Below are 23,140 nucleotides of genomic sequence, written 5' to 3' on the forward strand. Positions count from 1 at the left end.
TTAAGGGAAGTTACACTTTAAACTATTTGGGAGATTATTTTACCAACAGCCAAAAATAACCTATATAAAATATTACATTTGTATAATCAATCAGCCACTGTCACTGGATTGTCGGCTGCTGGTTTGATTTAGGTATGATGTGAAATGAATGGAGGAAACCAAGGTGACATGTCAAACATTGAGTAGACCACTTCACATGCTTTATTCAGTATCCAAATAATTAAAAACATCTTGATTTATTATACATGTACAACATCAGTACAGATTCTCTTTTTTCAAAACCATGGAAGTGTGTCTGCTTCTCAGATTTTTTTTTTACTCTTTTCTTTTTTTAGAAACTCTATTTTTTCAACAAACAAAACACAAACGAAAGGATGGGGGGGTTGAGTGGTGCAGTGAAAGGGACAATCGGAAGGGTAAGGCACACATAAAGGGATGACACTTAAACATCAGGTGGGGGCAGGGGAAATGAAATATAACTAAAAACAAAACCACTTGCTTAAATCTGCACCAGACACCATAGCATGAATTATATCCACAGTAAGTCATATTCCGGAACTGTTAATTAACCAACACTTGACAAAGAAAACAATTGAACTACATTGACAACAAGGAAGACATTGTGTTGATTTGTTAGCACCAAAGATCCGATGGTTGTTAGCTAATTATGACAGGAAAGGAATTCTCTATCAAATACCAATAACTGGACCTCATGTGTTGATATTATAGCACCTTTGACAGTTGTTTTCTTTCTAATAATACTCCTGTAGCGTAAAATCTGCCCTAGAGTTCATGAAACATTTAGGGTAACATGGACTTCTTCTCTGAGGTAGCCATTAAGGTATTTAAAGTGAAGGTGAACTTTCAGATGGTTTTTTTTGTCATGAATTTAGAACAAGACACTCGATTTTTAAGATGTATTTAATACCAGAAAATGGTACATAGCATTTGATGGTTTCATTGTCCTTCCGCAGTGGTAAAAAAAGTCACCTGTATCTCATTGTGTTTCTCCGGGGGAGATTTTACACTTTACCACTTAAAATCATTTTCTTGTGTCCAGTGGAAACAAAATATTATTTTTTAAGTGTCCTTGCTTGTTGTAGGTTTCGGTTGAAGTAGCAGTCCCCTCAAACAAATTATTCAGAATCAAAAACACACAAACGACGTCTTCAGCAGAGTAGTTTCAAACTCGTGGAACTGTTTGGCAACCGAATGAGTTTGTAGGTAATGCATAGAAAATAGAATTAGAGATGACGGCTAGAAAAAAAACAATTTCATGTCCACATTTCTTTTTTTTATACGAAGCAGACGGGGCCAACTTCGACGCCAAACTCCTGATCAGGTGCACCAACGTCCATAGGAGCGATGTCAATGATGGGCAGGCGAGATGTTTTTGATGTCTTGTAGTCGATGACTGTCTTGCCCCATGTGCCAGTATGTGACTGTGGAATGGAGAGAGAGAGAGAGAGGAGGGAGCATGGGTCAGAATCAAAAACCAGTCTTGGTAAAAGGGGTTGGTAACACACTAACCTCTACATAACCTCTCTTTTATTTAATCACTTCATCTATCTTGAGTTCCTTAATATGCATTTCACACTGTCTAATCTCAAAAGGAAGCCAATGCAGCACCACCTCATGTGATAGCAGATGAACAAAACAAAAAAGAGAGGCGAGATATAAAGACAACAGAGTAGAAGAGAGAAGAGGAGAGTAGAAGACCGTAGAAGACAGTTAAATACGAGAGTAAAGAGAGAAGAGATAGCAGCGAGTGGAAGAGCTCAGAAGGGAGTTGAAAGATAACGGAAGAGAGTATAGGACAGTAAAAGTAGACCGTAGTAGTAGGCGTCTCACCGTGCAGCCGTCCTCGCTGACGCTGTATGTGAAGCGGCTGTTGCCCTCGGCTCTGATCTCGATCTCGTTGGCTCCCTGGAGCAGCAGGGCCTTCTTCAGGTTGCCTGTGGCCTCGTCCATGTAGGCAATGCTGTTCTTGCAGTGGTACGTGACGTTCTGGGAAGCTTCGTTGGACATCAGGCGCATGAAGGTCAGCTGGATGTTGACATCTTCTGGGTTGGATCCCTCGCTACCATACTGGAACTGGAGAGGGAGAGAGGATGGGGGTTAGTATCATGAAGGTAGTGTTGTAGTGAAGGCAGGACACTAAACCTCAAGTCCAAGTCAAGTCCCATGTCCCTAGCGATCCAGGTTTGAGTGTAAGACCGAGTCATTCTGTCACCTGGTTACGCTGAATGGTCCATACCTGGAAGCCATTGTCCATAGACTCTGAGAACCAGACGTGCTTCTTCTCCCTGATGTTCTTGCTGGTGTACCAGTTCTTCATGGGGACGGTATCCTGGGATGGATAGACACAGGTCTCTCCGGTTTCCATGTTGCAGTAGACCTGGACAGCATCCAGAGGAGAGCCCTGGTTGGGGTCCACCCAGTACTGGCCTGTGGGTTAAAGAAAGAACAGAAGATAAGCCATCAAGGTGCTTAAGGTGAAAATAAAAGTTAAATAAAGTCAAGTTATTCTTTGAGTTTTTTTTATGTAGGCTGCTAGCTCTTTGATGTTTTTGGCTGTGTTTTGAGTGTCTTATAATTTCAACCAACCAATCAATCACTGATCACAGCATGCCTAGCCCGTGACCAGTGTCTGTCTGGAGGTGGGCTGGACTGAGCCTGGAACTTACCGCTCTTCCACTCGGGGTGGCACATCCTGATGTCACGGCACATGCGGGCGGGGTTCTTCTGGGATCCCTCGGGGCTGCGGATGTTCTCCACCTTCTGGCTGAGGCTCTTCAGGGTGGTGTCCACATCCATGTCACGGTTGTTCATCATGTCAGGCTCGTCAGCGCGGTAGTGGTATCCTCCTCCTCCTCGCATGGGGTCAGGTCCCTTCTCCTGGTTGTAGATCGGTGCGACATGGAAGCCGCCGCCAGCGGGACCTGGAGGTCCGGGCAGACCAGGAGAACCAGGAGCACCCTGGGTAGGAAAGAAGAGGATAGAAAGGGGTCAAAACTGTCCTCAAAGGCTGTGTGCTGTGTTCTGTGCTGTGTTCTGTGTGCTGTGTGTGCTTGTGGAGGAAAGGAAGAGGTCAGTGTGAGACTTACAGCTGCTCCCATCTCTCCATTGCGACCACGGGGTCCGGGGGGTCCAATGGGTCCAGGCAGACCGTTCATGCCATCTTTGCCAGTGGAGCCAGAAGAACCATGGGGTCCCTGTAGGACAGAGACAAAACAACAACTCCTTTAGAAGTCATATCCCTTGAAAAGGAACAGACACAACACTCGCTCACCATTATTTATTTAAACAACTATTAACAACTTGACATTTCAGCCTTCATCAATTGCCTTCATTTAGAGGTCCTATTCCTTCCACTCCACCGGCAACATCGCTTTAATAAAGGAATAGATCGGAAATCCCTGCGTAATCTGATGTGTGTAATCGTGTTGTTATGGTAAAGAACACAACATGACATATGTATATTGTATTATCAGCCTTGATTCATGTTCTATTGGTGGGCTTGAAGTGTGTTTCACACTCACTCGGGGTCCAGAAGGTCCGTTAAGTCCAGCAGGCCCAGACTCGCCAGGGGAACCCTAGAACCAGACACATCACATTAATCACACATTAGATCAGCCATGGTAAAGCCTAGAGAACAACAGATCTTCAACCCAGAGACAATGTGCATGCTTCCTTAATACCTCAAATCCGATAAAAACGACTTTTAAAATGGCAGTACATAAGCATAAAGAGTAGCACCTTACTTTAACATATGATCCATTAGATTAGTCAGGAGTTGTATAATATAATAAGCCTGGTATACTCACAGAGGGTCCAGGAAGACCGGGCATGCCGTTTAAACCTCTGTGTCCCTTGTGGCCTCTCTCTCCACCCTCTCCAGCCTCTCCCTTGTCTCCACGAGCACCAGCAGGTCCCTGCAGAGAGATAGGCCAAGGGGTCAAACAGGTATTCAACACTGCCAATAAATATCGGACAGCCTTACAAAGCATTAGGTTAAGGTGTATGGATGCCAAAATGCTGACAGAAAACTTACAAGACCACCACGACCACCAGCAGGACCGTTAGGGCCAGCGGGACCAGCAGGACCCTGAGGGAGAGAGAGAGAGAGAGAGATAGAGAGAGAGAGAGAGAGAGAGAGAGAGAGAATCAAGGATAATGATACGTGCGTAAAGAATAACTGCATATAATAAAATATATAAATAATACCTGAATGAATGGTGATTCACTAATCTGCTCATATACAGCACATTGATGTATCACAGGGTATGTATCCCAGGGTATGTCAGGGTAACATTGATGTATCCCAGGGTATGTCAGGGTAACATTGCGAGCTAGTCCAACAAATGTCCAAAATGAAAAATAAATAATTCTAAGGCCTGAATGTTAATATAGTCGACCCCTAAATTGACGAGAAGAGGTACTTACAGACTCTCCACGGCTACCAGACTTGCCAGAAGCACCAGAGGGACCGGGGGCACCGGGAGGTCCGGGAGCACCAGGGGAACCAGCATTACCATTCTCACCACGGTCACCCTGCAATGAACACACACACACAGACAAACACGGACAAACACGGACAAACACACACACACACACACAACACACACACACACACACACACACACACACACACACACACACACAGACAAAGAGCCATCAGGGTAATGTCGCCAGTGATATGGACAAGTGTTGGTGGATGAGGTGAGTTTCCTGTTGGTGGATGAGGTGAGTTTCCTCTCTTACACTGTAAAGCTCTTTGAGCATCTTGAAAAGCTCTACTTAAAAATGCAGTAAGTGTATACATTATAAGACAAATAGTCTGTTTATATGTATTATCCAGCAGCAATGTTGTTTATAACAGAGGTTCAGTGTAGCAGGTGGTTTGATAGTGGAAGCTTACCTTGGGGCCGGGGGGTCCATCGCGACCAGAAACACCATCGTGACCAGTGGAACCCTCACGACCAGCTTCACCGGGCGCACCAGACAAGCCAGGGGGTCCCATGGGGCCAGGGGAGCCACGCTCACCGACGGGGCCGCCAGGTCCCTGCTTACCGGGCTCTCCCTGAGAGAGGACAAGGGACAAGTCAAGGGTTAAGACAAAGCTAAGACAAAAGTGCTTTTTTTGTGAGTTAATACTTTTGATAAGAGGTTAAGAGTAATATGGTCAGTGTTTTGGGGGGGTTGTTGTTGATGGGAACACTCACAGCTGTTCCTGGTATTCCTGCAGTACCGCTGGGTCCCCTTCCTCCGGGGCCACCCACAATACCACGCTGTCCAGCAATACCTCCGGGTCCGGGGGTTCCTGGGGCTCCCTGGAGAAAAAGATGACAGATTATTCACTGCAGCAGGGAGAAACAGAACAAGCCTTTATAAAGAGATGCATCAACATGGTTTAAACTTGACTACATACATATGTTACAAATAAAGTAGCATTACAGATTTTAATTTGTATTTTTTTCTGTTTTATAGTTGTTGTTTTTTAACATTCCATCTGGTACATTACATAGTTTTTATTTTGTTTTGTAATGCTTGAAATATATAATAATTGTTGTTTTGGCCCAATATCCCTTCATCCCTTTAGTATTTGATGTGTTGTTCTGTTTACTACTTTGTTTATTGCTGCTGTTGTTGTTTATATATGTTTACTTTACTTTACTTACCATTGGACCATCGTTACCCTTAGATCCAGAGGCTCCTGAGGGACCTGGGGGTCCGGCGGCTCCAGCCTCACCAGGGCGACCAGCATTACCAGTTTCACCACGTCCACCTCTCTGTCCCTCTTTACCAGCGGGGCCGGGGGGGCCTGCGGATCCGGGGGCTCCCTGAAAACATTTAGGAGATGAGGCGAGTTTGTTCAGAGCAACATTTTTTAAAATATAAAAGTATGTGAGTTAAAGATGTTTAACTCAAGAAGCCAAACGTGATATGTTTCAGTGTGCATGAATGGGACTGTTTGGTAGATTGTTGAGAAGATGGAGGACCTTGGTTAGGTGAACTTACACTTCCACCAGGAGGACCGACTCTCCCACCAGGACCAGGCATACCAGAAGCACCCTACAGACAGACACACACACACGCACACGCACACACACACACACATGAGATAACAGAATAGCTTTCACAAAAAAACACATACTTTACAACTATATGTTTTGTATACATTTTTGTTCAGTTGAAAGCAATTAAAAGTGTTGCTTTGAGGAGAAGTTTGAGGTTCTTACAGGGGGTCCAGGTGCACCACGAGTTCCTTTAGTACCAGAATTACCAGCGGGCCCCTGAGGACACAAACAGCAGGGATTTAGGCCATAAAGACAATAAATAGAACCTAGGATAATAAATATATGCACTGAACATTACTATATTATTTAATACTGTGTTGTTGTATGTGTCGAACTGCTTGCTTTATCTTGGCCAGGTCGCAGTTGTAAATGAGAACAACTAGCCTACCTGGTTAGATAAAGGTGAAATTAAATCAAATAAAAACAAACACAGGACAAACTAACAGTCACATCACCTATTCAGTCACCTATTCAGCACTTTTTAAATCGGTCACTGTATTACAGTACGTTTCAGGATATATATGTTGTACACAGGTGCCCTGTTAGCTAAAAGTAACTTGTCCTGTATATTTGCAAACTGATCCTGAATTGGTTGATTCAGGAACAAACAGCAACATGAAAAATGTATTTTTCTATCTATCTTGGAAATTTGAATGCAAATGATAAGTATGCATCAGTTGGACACATTATAAAATGTTCTAGTTGGGGGGGAGGGTCTGGGGGGTCGGGAGTTAAAGCTGATTGGACAGCCTCAGACAGCCATACCTGAGGTCCGGGAGCACCAACAGGTCCACCGGGCCCGGGAGCACCAGCCTCACCCTTGGGGCCGTTGTTACCGGTCTCTCCCTTGTTGCCAGGCTGACCATCAGCACCCTGAAGTGGGAAGAGAGAAGTGGAAAGGACTGGTCAGGACTGGTCATTACTGGGTTATGGGATTCCACTGGAAACAGAACAGTGACCAGCTTCAGAGTGTTCTGGACTGGACCAGGCTGGGTGATGATGCTACTCACAGGGGGTCCAGCGAATCCAGCAGGTCCAGGGGCACCATGCTCACCACGCTCACCCTGGAGGATTATGGTTGGAAAACACACAGGGTCAGAGGTTGGGAATGAAAAGCTTGTACAGTGTGATAAAGACAAATGGCGTGCCATCATTTGGCGTATTACATCACCGTCATAAGCAGATGAAGATGTAGTATGTCATTGAAAGATACTCACAGGGGAACCGCGACCTCCAGTGGGGCCAGGGGGGCCTCCGAGACCACCCTCACCCTAAACACAGAGAGAGAAAGAGAGAGTGGCGACCAGATGAGAATAAAACTATCTCATATTTGTCTCAATTGAATACTTAATACTTTAAAAAAGAATGTTATACATCAAGGCTGTAGCTACACTATAGTTTTTCAACAAATGATATTGCACTGTTTACTGAGTAATCAAACCGTATCATCCAAACAGCATTTTGCTCTTACCTTCTCTCCATGAGCACCAGTGGGTCCAGGGGGTCCGATGGGTCCAGTCATACCACGCATGCCGTCTTTTCCAGGGCCACCGTCGGCTCCCTTGGGGCCACCATCACCTCGTTCTCCCTTGGCACCAGAGTTGCCGCCTGAGCCGCGCTCTCCGGGCATTCCCTGCAGACCTGGGGCTCCCATACCGCCAGGGGCACCAGCAGCACCACTCTCACCCTGAACAAATATGGTAGACAGAGACACATACATTAAAACTCCTTTCACATTATGGCCAAATAATATATCAACAAAAAAAATGTTACATCCAGAAAAATATTTGTTGCGGTGCAAAAATAAATAAGAAAATGACTAATGATATGGTTGTATGGGGCCTAATGTAATTCTCAGTCCTTGGATCAACATAAGGACCAAGTGAATTATTTAATCAATGACGTCATCTGTATCTGTGCTCGCCAGTGTTCTCTTACCCTAGCTCCATCGTTACCGGGAGAACCATTGGCTCCACGGGGTCCAGCGGGGCCAGCAGATCCGATGCCACCACGCTCTCCTGGGAAACCTCTGTCACCCTGAGGAAGAGAGGGGAGGAGAAGAGGTGGAAAAGAGGGGTGGGGAGGAGAAGACGGGGGGAAGAGGAGGAGAAGGTTGGAGGAGAGGAGAAGACGGTGGGAGAGGAGCAGAAGAAGATAGGAGGAGAGGAGAAGACCGTGAACATCATGTTTAGTAATGGAACAGCTACTGAAGAGGGAAGCTTAGACAGATGGCAGCTTCTGGGGGTTCAGATCCTATTCAGAGCTGCAGTAAGGTACTGTACTTACTCTGGATCCACTGGGGCCAGGACCTCCAACCTCACCGGGCCCACCCTGTGGAGCGACAGGGGAGGGGGGTTCAGTCAATCAATCAATCAATCAAATGTATTTATAGCCCTTTTTATAGCAACAACTGCATTTGGGTAAAAAAAACTTGCTTTCCAGCAGTATATAAGATATACTTTTCCAATTTCAATACAATATGTCATGGAATTACATCTAGAACCTATAGGACCTCTGTGATGGAGGGTACTACTTACCTGCTCACCAGCCTTGCCAGGCTCACCAGTAGCTCCCTGAGTTCCAGGCAGACCCTATAGGGAAGATGGGAGAGGTGTGGTTGGGATTTCAGGTCAACATGAAACATTATTGGTTGAAAATGTGAATATGGAGACAAGTAATGATTGTGGAGGTTAGGTTTGTGATTGGTAACCTACTTGGAATCCATTAGGCCCGGCGGGGCCGCCCTCTCCTTTCTCTCCTTGAGAACCCTGGAACACAAGGGGGGAACTATATCAGCGCGCAGTTTAAGTATGGTGTCTGGGTGGCTCATGAATGAATTCATACAAATGTGTCTCAATGTGTTAAGAGACAATCCAATATTGAAGGAGACAATGTACTGGAGATGTGTGTGGCTAAATGTACCATTCATTCTAAGAAAGATATTTGTGAATACGTACAGCAGGCCCTTGGGGTCCAGGAGCACCAGAGTCACCATCTTTACCAGGAGCACCCTAGACAGAAACAAGATGGCGTCTATTACAAACCGAAGAAAACACACAAATGGCTTATAGACAAAGGGCCCTATTCTGACTTGATATAAGTTGACTTAACATGGACTTCAGTCCAAAATTGGGCCCATATCGCATAAAGGACACAGTATGAAGGATCGATCCTATCTGTTTCAGGTATAAGTATAGCTTTACTTACAAGACCACCAACAGCTCCAGCTTCACCTCTCTCACCGGGCTTGCCATTGTCACCCTATACGGAAGAGACAGACAACATTTATATTTTATACAGTGTGTCAGAAAACACACTGAACACACGACCCCTAACATTCATTTAGATTTGTTCAGTATATGAAATAGTATGGTGAAAATAATTAGTTAGTAACAACTATTTAGGAGGGAAATTAATGTTAATTTGTTTGTATGTTTGTTAGCTTGTTTGTTTACTCACACCAGGTCCTTTGGGTCCAGGGAATCCCATGACTCCAGGCTGACCTCTGGCTCCTGAGGAGCCTGGGGGTCCGGAGCGACCGTCGTTTCCAGTGATACCCTACAGTACATCAGGAGAAGAGAAGGATCACACATGTTATGAAAGGGTTTGGTGCCTTCCAGATTGAACAAATGACATGACTACCACATGATCCACAGTCGTTGCATCACGACTAAGAGACGTGGAGGACAAAACGTGTCCTCTCGATAATGTCCTCTTTCCAATATAGTTTATTATATATCATAGTAATAATATAGTAATTAGGGATGCATTGAGTTTGCAGTGAATAGGTCAGTAGTACTTACAGCAGGGCCAACTTTCCCATCGGGTCCGGGGCTACCAGGGCTACCAGTCATACCCTGCAGCAGGCAGGGAGAGAAGAAAACTCATTAGATGAAATTCTACCTGAGAATACAGGTTACAATACTCAAAGACTACAAGTCTGCACAAAATCTATGTGAATGATATATCATGTCCTAAACTGTGCATGCTCTTACAGTAAAGTTAAAGGTCACATGGTGAATTGATGGTCGTTTTTTTGTTTTTTCAATGAGAAAGAGAGAAATAGAGAGAGATGTGGACAGGTACCACTCACCTTGGATCCAGGCATGCCAGGCTCGCCAGGACGACCAGCCTCACCAGTGGCACCTTGGGCTCCCATTGGTCCATTGGCTCCACGCTCACCAGGGCCACCCTATCACATAGGAAGATCAATTGGTGATGTCTGCGCCATGTTTTGATAGGTAAGCATTACAGTAAGCTCCAGGGCTCAAAGGTGAAATAGTGCTATATGAGGGTAACCATAAGGACACACACAGACAGCATATTTAAGGATCATGTGCTGAATAAAATGTGTTTCTAGATTCAATACAATGTTCTGCTACGATGCTTACAGTACTCCTTCATGTCATGTATGACCAAACATGGCGCTTCACTCCACACACCAGGTGTCATGTTTCTTAGACCATGGCTTTATAGTTGAGGGTTTATTAACTATTAAAATCAAATCAAAGTGTATTGGTCGCATACACAAGGTACACATATTATTATAGGATTATATCATTATCATTATATCTGACTGTTGACTCACCTTGCCACCGGCAGCTCCATCAGAGCCGGGGAAACCACGCATACCAGCCATACCCTGTTGGAAGAAACAGGACCAAAATTACACATGGGACCATAGCACAGGCACACCATGTCACAAAATCAGGGCTTGACTGACAAACACTGACCCCTGGGAATTCAACGTATTCTACAGTATGCAGATGGTTGTGGGCCTAAGTAGTATAGACTGGTGGCTGAGGCTCTAAGTAGTATAGACTGGTGGCTGAGGCTCTAAGTAGTATAGACTGGTGGCTGAGGCTCTAAGTAGTATAGACTGGTGGCTGAGGCTCTAAGTAGTATAGACTGGTGGCTGAGGCTCTAAGTAGTATAGACTGGTGGCTGAGGCTCTAAGTAGTATAGACTGGTGGCTGAGGCTCTAAGTAGTATAGACTGGTGGCTGAGGCTCTAAGTAGTATAGACTGGTGGCTGAGGCTCTAAGTAGTATAGACTGGTGGCTGAGGCTAAGTAGTATAGACTGGTGGCTGAGGCTCTAAGTAGTATAGACTGGTGGCTGAGGCTCTAAGTAGTATAGACTGGTGGCTGAGGCTCTAAGTAGTATAGACTGGTGGCTGAGGCTCTAAGTAGTATAGACTGGTGGCTGAGGCTCTAAGTAGTATAGACTGGTGGCTGAGGCTCTAAGTAGTATAGACTGGTGGATGAGGCTCTGATGGTTGGTTTATGGTTTTTCAAATTCTAAAATAAATAAACATATTTACTGTCATCATATGGAGAAAACAAAACGCAAACACTTTGAAATGAATCTGTCTATGTAGAGACACATTTGTTATGAGGAGAGGCACTTCAGGGAAGGGTTATCTGACATAGGAGAAGGGGGCTGAGGAGTCAGAGGTGGGGAACGTACACGCTCTCCAGGGGGTCCAACACCACCAGCTCCACCGGGCTCACCACGGGCGCCTCTCTTTCCCTCCTCACCAGAGGGTCCAGGGGGTCCACCGGGACCAGCGGAACCCTGGTTGGAGAAAGAGTTGGAAAGGAGGGGTCAGACATGAGACCAGACCCATAGTACAGTAAACTCACCAGTCTAACAACAGCTTCAGAAGAAACAGGTTATACACCTGGGTTAGACACCTATGGCCCAGACACAGATTGATCATAGTCCTGAACAAAAAGCTGCATTCATTGGGATTTTCCAGTGAAGATGCTTGTTGGTCCAGAACTGGGCTTGTTTAATCTGTGTCCCGGATACAGGCTCTAAATTTTTCAGACATGGTAAGCTGATTGCTAAATACAGTGTGCAAGATTGTGTTTCCATAGGTGATATATCATAGAGTTCATTGCAGACTTACAGGCTCTCCCTTTACACCGGGCTCTCCCTTGGGGCCTTGGGCTCCGTGCTCACCCTGTAAGGGAAAAACAAACAAACAAATCACATCAGGTAACACACCACTACTTCCTGGTCAATATTACACATCACAAAATGGAGTGAAGTGCTACAAAGTTATACCCCATAGAGAGGCATTAAATGACTGTGTTCTATTGAATTTTGTGTTGTACCAATTTACAAAACAATACTCGCCATGACTGCTTGTTCAAAATAGCACAAGCACATCACAAAATAATGCAGCATAGCGAGCGTATACATTAAATGCTATTTGACCAATTTACAAAATAGTGATCGTAACAGTGGTACTCACATGGTTACCCTTGGGGCCGGGTCCACCACCAGATCCAGGGGGTCCAGCGGGGCCACGAGTTCCTGGGAAACCAGGAGCACCAGAGATACCAGCAGCACCCTTTGGGACAGACAAGAGGAGACAAACGTTAGTGTACCAGTACCAGTATGGACATACTATACTGTTAGTCGTTTTGCATATATTGGCATATATTATCATTTCTATATGAAGTATTACCCGTATTAATTTGAACATAATCTATCATAGATCATCTGAACAATCAGTTTGATGTATCCACATGGCTCATACTTACAGTGGAACCCTTGCCTCCTGCTTGGCCATCACCTCCAGGGGCACCCTGTTTGGTTAGAGGAGAAGAGGGGAAAAGAGAGGAAGAGAGAGGGGAAGGGGTTGGGGGACATTATATTACAGTAAACTTCAGGGGTCAGAGGTTAGATGGTGCACTATGAGGGAAACCATAAGAATATACACACATATATATATATATATAAGGATAAGGATATACAGTATGTAAGATAAGGACATATAAGCATTAGCAACCAGGACAAATAATCATATCAGGGCAAGCATATGCATGCACAACAGTACTCACAGAGGGTCCAGCAGCACCAGCGGGTCCGGGGTTACCGGGCTCTCCACGAGATCCTTGGGGTCCGTCTGAGCCACGTCCACCTTGAGGACCGGTCTCTCCCTAAGGGGGGCAGCAGAGAGGGAATTAGGATGGCGTATGCATACTGGATATTTAGTCTTTGTGACTGATGTTACCGTTGTGTGTGTGTGTAGGGGGACGGAGAGGGGGGATTGTGTGTGTGTGTGTGTGGGTGTGTGTGTGCATAGGAATGTAGGAAAATAATTAATAATTTGTTGTTTTTATGTCATTCATATTCTGTACGACTTCATCTTCTCACTCTTCTCATTGTTTCCTCTCTGATAGAGCTCTGTACTGACGAGGTGTACATATGCCATCTGGTGGCCACTGCCTATATCAGATCAGGTTCTCAATCTGGGTTCTAATTCTCTGTCCTTCTGCCCTAAGAGTGTACTTGTTCACTTTAAATCATGGATTTGAGAGAAAAAGGCTGGTGTAAGAAATATGGGTGAAACTGCCTCTATCCAGTGCTTTGAAAATGCATGGTGAGGATTGTACAAGGGCACACTTTGGGAGAATTGAGATGCAACAAGAGGATTAGGGTTAGGGTTAGCGGGTTGGGGTGGGGGGTATGACATACTTTAGCTCCAGCACCTCCGGGGAATCCAGGGGCACCAGATGGGCCAGTGGGTCCCTGAAAAGATCAAATAAACACTTGTTAAATTCGCATAGTCAGGACCAACACATGACACTGAATGGTGTACCCTGAATTGCTTTGACAGGTTGACAGGTTAGTCACCAGTAATAAAGATACTTACATTAGATCCAGCAGGACCAGAGTTACCATCGTTACCACGAGCACCCTAGAGGAAGAAGCGGGGGAAATGATTATCAATTCTATTTATTTCTGGTTCTGATAAGAACAATTTATGAAAGCATATTGGCCAGGTGAACAAGTGTAAGCATACTGCGCATTAAAGAAAGGAGTTGATATTTAGGGGTATTGCAGCAATACATCAACATGACATCAAGTCTCAGACTTTTCTGTGTCATTGGAGATAGTGTCTAAGGTTTTTCTGCGATTCATGTTGTGATCAAACAATCTATCAATCAAATGAAGTGAGGGCAGTGCAGTGTGGTACTTACAGAAGAGCCAGCAGGTCCAGGGCGGCCTCTCTCACCAGGAAGACCACGTGCACCCTGGGGAGACGGGAGGGGTGAGGCAGAGGGAGTTCAGTAATGCTAGATAGTACAGTAATGCTGGCTGGCTACTTTCACTGGGCCATAATGTTTTGTTTAAAAAACGGACATGATTTAGTCTTTGCTACTCCTGGAAAGCAGGTTGATATCTTTAAAGTTCCCGAGAGTTAATGGGCTCTGATGTGTTTAATGAGACGAGAGCTTTACTTAAATGAAATCAAAGTGTATTTGTCATATGAACGGGATACTCACCATAGCACCGGAGTTGCCACTGGATCCAGGGGAACCACCCTCTCCCTGTGGTCGGAGGGATACAGAGAAAAATAGGAAGAAAACACCAGGGAACAGATGAGTTCTCCACAACAGGTAATGATAGACTCACATGGCGATAGATATCATTAGATAGACTTCTAACCTTAGGGCCAGCTGGGCCACCGTCTCCCTTGGCGCCATCCATACCATTGAAACCCTGAGGATGATATCAAAGAGCATTTGTTAGGTTAGCTGTTATTCTGTATGGTTAGGAGTGTAATGTAGGAAAGTTGTAATGTCATGGCCATCATATCATCGTGGGAGTAGAGTGAAGTTGCCCTTAGTAGCTTTCCTTGGGTCAGTTATTCATTTCCCCTGCTAATGGTTAGGGAAAGGATTTGGGGAGGGAAAGCTGATCCTAGATCTGTACCTAGGATAAACTTCACCCTGGAGAATCCTCAAGTCCCTCCTCCTCCTTATACTACTCACTCTGTGTCCCTTGATGCCGGGGAGGCCAGGAGTTCCAGGGGTTCCACGACCACCCTGTAGGATAGGAGAAGAAGAAATGTTGTGGACTAAAGAAAATAGTGTTGCCTTTTCAGTGTTGAAACTAAAATGCATTTTTATTGGTCTATTAGAATGGTTCTCATCAAACACACAAATCTGACCTGTAGGTCCTTTACTGATATGAACCAGGTCTGTTTTGACAGGAGCTACTGGCCCTTGACCTATAGGGTTAAAGGGCTACTCACCTGAGGGCCAGCGGAGCCACGCTCACCGGGGCGACCAGACCTGCCAGGCTCACCCTGTAGAGTAGAGAGGAGGGATGGAGACAGAGGTTAATGGAGAGACACAGAGACAGAGAGGTCCTCTCACTGTGAATAATTCTGCCGCTAATACAAACAGTGATAATAATGTGGCATAAAAAAACTGTATAAAAAATGGATGATACAATTACTATGATTATATTATTAAAATGTATGTAATGATAACATGTCAATACAATATACATTGGGGAAAATATTGTGGTGTAAGTTGCAAAGGGGGAAAACTAGACAAGTCTATGTTGAGTTCTGTTTTTACAAATGAACAGGGCTTTCGAGCTACAGATCTAACAAATGGAATGAAATAGAATGAAAATTGAGATCGTGCAAAATATATGACGTACATTATCTCCGTTCTTGCCATGGGGGCCCATTGCACCACGTTCACCCATGGGACCCTACAAGGAACAAACAAAGATGAGTGGATGTGTGTGTGTGTCCTTTCAAAATTGATGATATTGTGTGTCGATGTTGGTTCGCAAAGGTTGCTAGTGCATGAGTATAGTTACTATAACTGCTGTACATCACAAATGTCAGGGCTCAGTGAAATATAAAGTAAACACAATTGGATGAAGTGTGTGTGTCTGTGTGTGTGTTTGTGGGGGGGGCTTTTTGGGGGTATGGGGGCTGCTACTACAACTATTGGTCATGGTCAGGAAGTGGTGCTTTCAGAATGTGTGTCAGTTGATATTTAAATCAACAGGAAGTTCTCATTTTTGGATACTCACAGAACCGCCAGGCTCACCGGGCTCGCCAGGGGGACCATGGTGACCGGGGGGACCCTGGTGGAGGACAGGAACACAGATCCAACCATGAGACAGAGGTTATATACACTACTGTTATTAGTAATACGGCCCGGTTTTCCTGGCCTAAAAACATGCTCAATGAAGAATCTCCATTGAATGATCTTTTTAGTTCAGGATCAAGGTTAATCTGTCTGGGAAACCGGCCCTATAAGAAGTATTGTTATAAGATATATATTACTTAAGTCAAATATAAATATACTACACTGTATACTGTATAAATGTATGTACAACAAATGTTATAACTGGAATGATTTTTACACCTATATATCACACCTGGTATAACAAAAAGAGATTCAAATACATGTTTCGTTATTTGTCTTATAAAACATGGGATGAGTGAGGTTGTTGTTGTTGAAAATGAAAAGAAATAATGAAAGGATACTTACGGTGTTGCCTGGTGGGCCAGCAAGACCACGGGGCCCCATAGGGCCCTGATGGAAAACACAACAACCAATTAGTCAATTCATAAATTACACCATTGGTAGCAGTACATTACCTCCCTTGATTGAGATGAAGTGAATATGTGAGGTATTGTAATCTAAAGCATAAAATACATAGCTGATCATTGTGAGCAATCACTACCAGAGGACTACTGCAAACCTGAAAGTGTTGTACTGTACTGTACAGCTTAGTGTAAACTACACTGCATAGGCAAATCGTCACCTAACCATGACAGGATCCATGATCTTCAAAACAGCAATACCATCTAGCTAGAGTTGATGTGTGCGCCCCCGCGGAAATCGATTCTGTATAATAAAGAAATCAAAAGGCGAGACTCTCACGAACACGTACATGTTGGTTGTTTTTGCTCCACGACACCCACAAGCTTCACGGCACTTCGGTACGGCTGATGTATCAACTTCTGTCTGTAGCATCCGAACGGTTTTGCATATAGTTCAACTAGTAATTAAACTACATTTGTAGTAGCTTGGTGGTTGTTGAATTCAACTCAAATCTTGGCGGTTCTGTGTTCAGACCTGCCTAATTCTCACTTGAAACATAGTTTTTGTGTCTACTAGGCTAAATTACACATTCTATTAACATCTGACTCCAGAGTGATATGTTCTTGCAATTTGTAGTCTATGACATTTCAGATTTAGATAATATATTTTTTCACAAAGTAGTTTGGATGTAGTGAACTACTTTTTATATGGGTATCTATAGTGTAGTGTAACTTCTTCCATTGTGAAGTAATTGGTACCTTAAACTATATATCTTAAACACTGCTCTGAAGACTGCTTTTGTAGAGGCTTGGTATAGACCACTTACATAATGGTTGTGCATTTCTGAATCCAGACAACATAAATGTTGTCATCTAGTATGTGCTGCATACAGTTCACAATGGTGCTTGATACTGCCTGAGACCAGACCTCTTAGCTCAATTTAGCCTGCAAATGTGGCTCCACTTTGATCACTAAAACAGCACAGAGGAAGACAAGATGAGGACATTCATACCATCTGTCCCATTTGGGCCTGGCCACCGCTGGATTTCTGGTCATAACCATGGTGCATCTGAGGAGAGAAGACCTGCAGGAAAGGAAATAAATAATCAATTGTTTTCTCATTTCTTTAAGTTGTGGATGTTTCTTAAGCATACAGCATAGAGGTGACAAAACGGCTGGTTACAACTGTTCATAACTGGTTACAACTGTTTATAAAATTGTCTGTAACTCAGTCATAGGTTGAGTCCCAGATGGCACCCTATTCCCTATATTGTGCACTACTTTTGACCAGCGCCCTACTGACCCTGGTCAAATGTAGTGCATTATATAGGGAATAGTGTTCCATTTGGGATGCAACCTTAGTCAGAGGGGGAAATAACAGCTTGATACATGAAACAATGAATCATACAATGTGGCTAGTCACTTCTATCATCACCATCAAGAAGGAGGAATAGTCTCCCTCTACTACCAACTGTCTCAACAATCATAACAGTTTATTGTGTGCCTCTGTATTCTGTCTCTAGTCTAATTCCTCTCCTCCACAAACCAGATTTAGAGACTAGGGAGCTGTCCACACACCGCTGGTGCTGAAAGGAGCAGGGACATACACTCACTACTCTCTAACTTAGATATCTATTAATATTTCCTCTCAGGCATACCAAAAACCATGGATATGGATAACTCTGGTACTAGACTGGTAGTGCCTGGTAAATATCCACAGGAAATAGCCTTTGGATATGATTTTGTCATGGCGGTAACTTACTCCGCCGCCAAGGCCAGGAGGTCCAGGGGGGCCTGGGGGGCCGGGCAGGCCAGGCTGGCCATCCACGCCATCGTTACCTGGAACACCCTCAGGACCCTGGAGAGATGGACAGACAGACAGATACATAGGTTCTTAGTAACAAAGACAGAGAGATGGATAAGCATGCCATGAATAGCAGTTCTGGCTCTGCTGTTTTCCCCACAAAACAAAAATCTCAAATTATTGAATCTGGGGCTCCATGTGCTAGAAAGCTACATCTGGATTTTACCACCCACAGGAGCACTTGACCTGTGATGCAAAAGTCAATGTTCCACCAAAGGTTGATAGGTCAATAGGTCAAATCCTTGAAAAATACATACCAGTCTCTAGAAACTAATGTCAATCATTACTTTGAAAGATTGGTATAAGTTAAGTAGTTAAAATGACATAGTATTAACTATACTGCAAAATAGCTTTTCTGTGCTGAGGTACTTAAATCTGTACTGAACAGAAACAGCAGATAAGTCAAAGCCTTTGCCTAAACCCCAGCTCCTCCCCTTCTGAAATACCCACCTGTTTTTACAATCTTTTACAATTCAAATCTCAACCTCAACCTTCCACAAAGCCATGCTTCATCCAAAGAATCAGTGACACTAATGCACCGTGATTTTCCCCCTGTCTTTCATGGAAAAACTGTACCCTTAGTAAATATATATATATATGTATGTTTGTATGATTTCATTTTATTTCTGAAAATAAACCGTTTAAATCTTACATCGTCACCCTTGGGGCCATCACCTCCCTGTGGTCCCTGTGGATGTACAACAAGAGGAAGAGAATCAGGTGTGCTGCAGTGCTTGTTTCACTGCACGACACTTCAATGAGAGCGGTGTAAGCCTACTGGGCTATGAACTACTAGAGTCAGTACACACGTAGAGTAGGCCTAGCATAAATGAAGGCATTGAACCTTTGGTGGAGGATTACATGGTAGGCCTACAGCAGGGTTGAAAGGTATCACAGTTTGAATAAATATGAACCATAATGAACATATGGGCTTATTTATGAGGCCTGTAAGAAGGCCAGAGTTCAATCATTATTCAATAATGTTAATACATTGATCATTTGATTTTTCACTGACATAATAACACAATAATACATGTGTTATAACACATATAAAACATGACATAATAACACAATAATACATGTGTTATAACACATATAAAATATGACATAATAACACAATAATACATGTGTTATAACACATATAAAACATGACATAATAACATAATTAACACAATCTATACTAGTTGTAAAATGTGCATAAATACCTCTGGCTGAGGACGTTCTGGTAACTGGGGATCTATGAAATCAATTAAGAGGAAGAGATCATATTATTATTACCCCTTATAAACTCATATCACCCATGAACTTGGTAGTAAAAAACATATCCTGTAAAACAATGATTCTCAATGTACAATAATACCGTGTTGACAATTAATGTATGGCTGGATCCCATATAGCAGGGTGTGAAGGCATTACAGGCCTAATGCTGATTAGGCCTATATACCTGCCTTGGGGCGGCAGGTAGCCTAGTGGTAAGAGCGTTGGGCCAGTAACTGAAAGATTGCTGGATTGAATCCCGGAGCAAAATCTGTCGTTCTGCCCCTGAACAAGACAGTTAACCCACTGTTCCCCGGTAGGCTGTCATTGTAAATAAGAATTTGTTCTTAACTGACTTGCCTAGTGAAGATGTGAGTGTAAAATGTATCTGCACATCCACATCTCCAGCATTGAACAGGGTTAATCCATTCATAAAGAAGGTGTGGGGGAAAGAAAAGCAATAGTAATATCCGATGTGATTTTTTTTGCTGCTTATCCTCAATGAGGTATCCACAGTCCATTCTAAGTAATGGCCAGCGTGTAAGGCTGTGTAAGGCCCGCCCGGTTCCCTTTGTCCCCCTCTGTCTATAACTGGAAACGTTGCAGCCTATTGGTGCCACTGGGGGCGCCAGAACGCTACCAAAAGGCACAGGTGTAAGTGGTCATCAAAGGTAGGCTACCCTCGCTCTCGGAGTCATCGGGGCAGATAGGACAGCATTCGCCGTCGGGGATGATAGGGTCGGCGCAGTCGGTTGTGTCCTCGCAAATCACTTCGTCGCACATAACGGTTCCGCTGTCGCAGACGCAGATCTGGCAGGGTTCTGGTTTCCATACATCCTTATCGTTGTACTGTTGGCCGTCCAACGAGCAGCTGCCGAATCCGCCTGCGAAGATGGAGAGTTTTGGAAACGTAAGGTAAGTCACATGGCAATTGAATAGACCTATCAGAAGTGAGCATTTCAAAAGCAAACGATTGCTGCAATTATACTGTCTGAATGTCTGATAAAAAATGATACATTATTTAAACAGAACAAACTGTTTAAGAATACTTCTTCTAATGTGTAATTTAGACCCAAATCCAGTTGAATATGAATGACACAATGCACGAACAATTCAAAAATAGCAAACCAGTCATGGCTGTAAAACTCGAGTCCTGCCACAGGTAGTCATAATGTAGGATCCTAGGAGACCACTCCCAATGAATGACATAGGCATAAGATTAGCAAGGCCTATACCTACCAACATCCCAGGCTCATGGCCCAACTAGAGAATATTTTTTGATATATCATAGATTTAGAGAATTTTTAAGAGAAAGTAGCCTACAGAGACAGGGTTCTCTCTTCATTGTTTTCCAAACTATAGACATAAATGATCTGAATGTCCTATTGTGTTGCACTGGTTGTTGCCTTTGCAGTAGACCAGTATTGGCCAAAGGCCATGGGGATGTCTAATGGAGTTGTGACGTGGTTGGTGAAAATGCAAAACATAAAAAAGTTTCCAAATGGCATGAAAATCTTCGTGGCATGCATAATGTGTAATGACATTTACCCAGGCCTATGTTTGAACTTTGAACTACAAGCGAAAGAATATGAAGTAGGCCTAGGCCTATAGACAAAGTCATACAGGCCTGTATATCCTACATGTAGCCAAGCAAGGCACACTGGCGAGGGTTCGTGTGCTGGCGAGGGTTCGTGTGGTGATTTGGGCAGTCGGCCCAGGCTTGTTTTGTCATTCTGGTGATGAAGCCAACATTTCCAATATCTGCCACAGAGCTGCGCTCCAAGCCTGTACAATGACTTTATAATCCACCGAGCCACACCCCCCCTAGCTATACCCACCCAATCTGATAAATTGATGTCTAGACAATTCCTGAAGACGTCATAGTACAACTATTTTCACTTAATTAGCCTCCCTGGTTTAAAGTTATTATAAATCAATCAATGGAAAGTTCTTATTGCAGATGCCATGAAGTGTATTAAATAGGCTACACATTTCCATGTATACTAGTAGGCTAATGGGGAATATGGCTTTCCTATCGCCTAATCTTTCAGGAGTTTGTTTCAGTCCAGGCACAATTCGTTGTTGCCATTGTACATAATATAATTCCTAGATTTTGGTGATAGGCGTCAATGCCAATACTATTTTATTATTTTTCTGAAAAACATTTCCCTATTTCTTATTTGTAAGTAATATATAAGTAATATAATTGTTTCAAGTGGTTTGTAGATTTGTATTTTATTCCAATTCCATTTTAACATCATGTCATCATTGCGCATCCAAGCTTTTGCAACAGCTAGAATTTCCCTTGCCGGAGGACATGAAATAGCGCGTGAAAAACGAGCGCATGGGGCTCACTGAACATGTGTCTGCACGCCAGAGAAAACAGCAGCCATGGAAGCAAAAAAATATACAATCCTTGTTCAATGCATCGAGCTTCGGAGCTCCGAAAGCAATGATATAACCCCTTTGATGATATTTGCTGACAATATAACGTCAGGTGTCCCACAGGGTAGGTAAGCGTTATTTACATCATCCCAAACATAATAGAACGGTCCCTTTACGCGCTATCCATTGTTCTTGCGAGCGTCCCTGTGTCCCATAATCTCATATAAAGTGATACTTACTATCGTCCTCTCCTTGACCTCTTGCCAATAGCACTGCTGCGCTGAGCAGCAGCGCTAACCGAATATCCACAAAGCTGAACATGTCTAAATATTAGACATGTAGACTCTTTGAGGCAAGGGGAATCCTGTTTTAACTCCTCAGACTCCAACCATAAAAAGTAGGGTCCGGCACTTTGTTACTCCAATCCAGACCCTGACAGAACCTCCCTACTGCCTAAACAAATGAGTGAACTGGGTTTTTATATGCCAAACTTTTGGGGAGGTCCTGGGCGCAGAAGATAACTTGTACAAGTGAAAGGAGTCCCTCCTTCACAAGGGGGGAGGAGGGTGTCAAACAAGTTCACATTTTGGTTAAAACGTGGACATTCAAACACCGGTGCGGTTTTTTCCTTTTTCATCTTCAAACGGTTACCCGACCCGGTGGATGGTCTTTGCACTGACCACTTTTGTTCAACTTGAGGCAAGATGTGGAGAACACTCCATCGTTTTGATCAACACTTTGGAATCTGTTTTCTCTTAGTCAAAACAGAAGGCTATATTCCCTGCTGTATATCTGTGTTGGGGAAGTTGCTCTGCAAATATACTTTACCAAGCTAACAATGACTTTACAATGGAAGGAGTTCAGCTAAACTAAAGCTAACCTTAATGAATAAAATATAATTTACTTAACTAAAGTTAGTTTGGGAAAGTAGTTCACTACATCTAAACTACTTTGTAATATATTATCATATCTACATCTGAAATATCATAGACTACCAAATTGCAAGAACATATGATCAGATGTTAACAGAATGTGTCATTTAGCCTAGTAGACACAAAAACTATGTTTCAAGTGAGAATTAGGCAGGTCTGATGTTGAAAATGAGAGGACATTATTGCCTTATTCACCCATATTTTATTTTGCAAAAAAAAAAAAAGTAGTGTGTAGTTCCAGTTGTTAG

At 43.6% G+C, this 23,140-nt stretch overlaps 1 protein-coding gene across 2 annotated transcripts; it reads right to left on the bottom strand.

The window, feature by feature from the left end:
* Window positions 1-164: 164 nt before the first annotated feature.
* On the bottom strand, window positions 165-22,416 carry col1a1b (collagen, type I, alpha 1b). 2 transcript variants are annotated; one of them, XM_024388104.2, is made up of 49 exons: window positions 22,200-22,416; window positions 20,256-20,459; window positions 19,524-19,555; window positions 18,971-19,006; window positions 18,217-18,312; window positions 17,467-17,538; window positions 16,398-16,442; window positions 15,934-15,987; window positions 15,550-15,603; window positions 15,134-15,187; window positions 14,871-14,924; window positions 14,545-14,598; window positions 14,382-14,426; window positions 14,076-14,129; window positions 13,748-13,792; window positions 13,570-13,623; window positions 12,933-13,031; window positions 12,633-12,677; window positions 12,341-12,439; window positions 11,993-12,046; window positions 11,548-11,655; window positions 10,669-10,722; window positions 10,174-10,272; window positions 9,884-9,937; window positions 9,540-9,638; window positions 9,288-9,341; window positions 9,038-9,091; window positions 8,795-8,848; window positions 8,618-8,671; window positions 8,367-8,411; window positions 8,019-8,117; window positions 7,552-7,767; window positions 7,298-7,351; window positions 7,091-7,144; window positions 6,846-6,953; window positions 6,243-6,296; window positions 6,022-6,075; window positions 5,682-5,843; window positions 5,226-5,333; window positions 4,922-5,083; window positions 4,447-4,554; window positions 4,055-4,108; window positions 3,828-3,935; window positions 3,543-3,596; window positions 3,108-3,215; window positions 2,688-2,979; window positions 2,258-2,448; window positions 1,852-2,094; window positions 165-1,442 (listed from the first exon to the last, which is right to left on the bottom strand). In XM_024388104.2, the coding sequence occupies exons 1-49, from the start codon at window positions 22,279-22,281 to the stop codon at window positions 1,296-1,298; spliced, it is 4,383 nt and encodes a 1,460-aa protein (XP_024243872.1). In that variant the 5' UTR covers window positions 22,282-22,416; the 3' UTR covers window positions 165-1,295. The 2 variants fall into 2 exon arrangements, with proteins under 2 accessions (XP_024243872.1, XP_024243873.1); XM_024388105.2 differs by lacking the exons at window positions 6,243-6,296; window positions 6,846-6,953.
* Window positions 22,417-23,140: the final 724 nt, after the last annotated feature.

The sequence above is a fragment of the Oncorhynchus tshawytscha genome, linkage group LG25 (genome assembly GCF_018296145.1).
Source record: "Oncorhynchus tshawytscha isolate Ot180627B linkage group LG25, Otsh_v2.0, whole genome shotgun sequence".
In the NCBI taxonomy this organism is placed as follows: Eukaryota; Metazoa; Chordata; class Actinopteri; order Salmoniformes; family Salmonidae; genus Oncorhynchus; species Oncorhynchus tshawytscha.

Excerpts from the sequence above, each read along its gene's own strand:
- col1a1b (XM_024388104.2), bottom strand. The coding sequence starts at position 22,281 with ATGTTCAGCTTTGTGGATATTCGGTTAGCGCTGCTGCTCAGCGCAGCA. Across the intron at positions 4,555-4,921 it reads ATGGACCCCCCGGCCCCAAG|GGTGACCGTGGTGAGAATGG; the intron begins GTAAGCTTCCAC and ends TGTTCATTGCAG. Across the intron at positions 2,449-2,687 it reads CCACCCCGAGTGGAAGAGCG|GCCAGTACTGGGTGGACCCC; the intron begins GTAAGTTCCAGG and ends TTTAACCCACAG.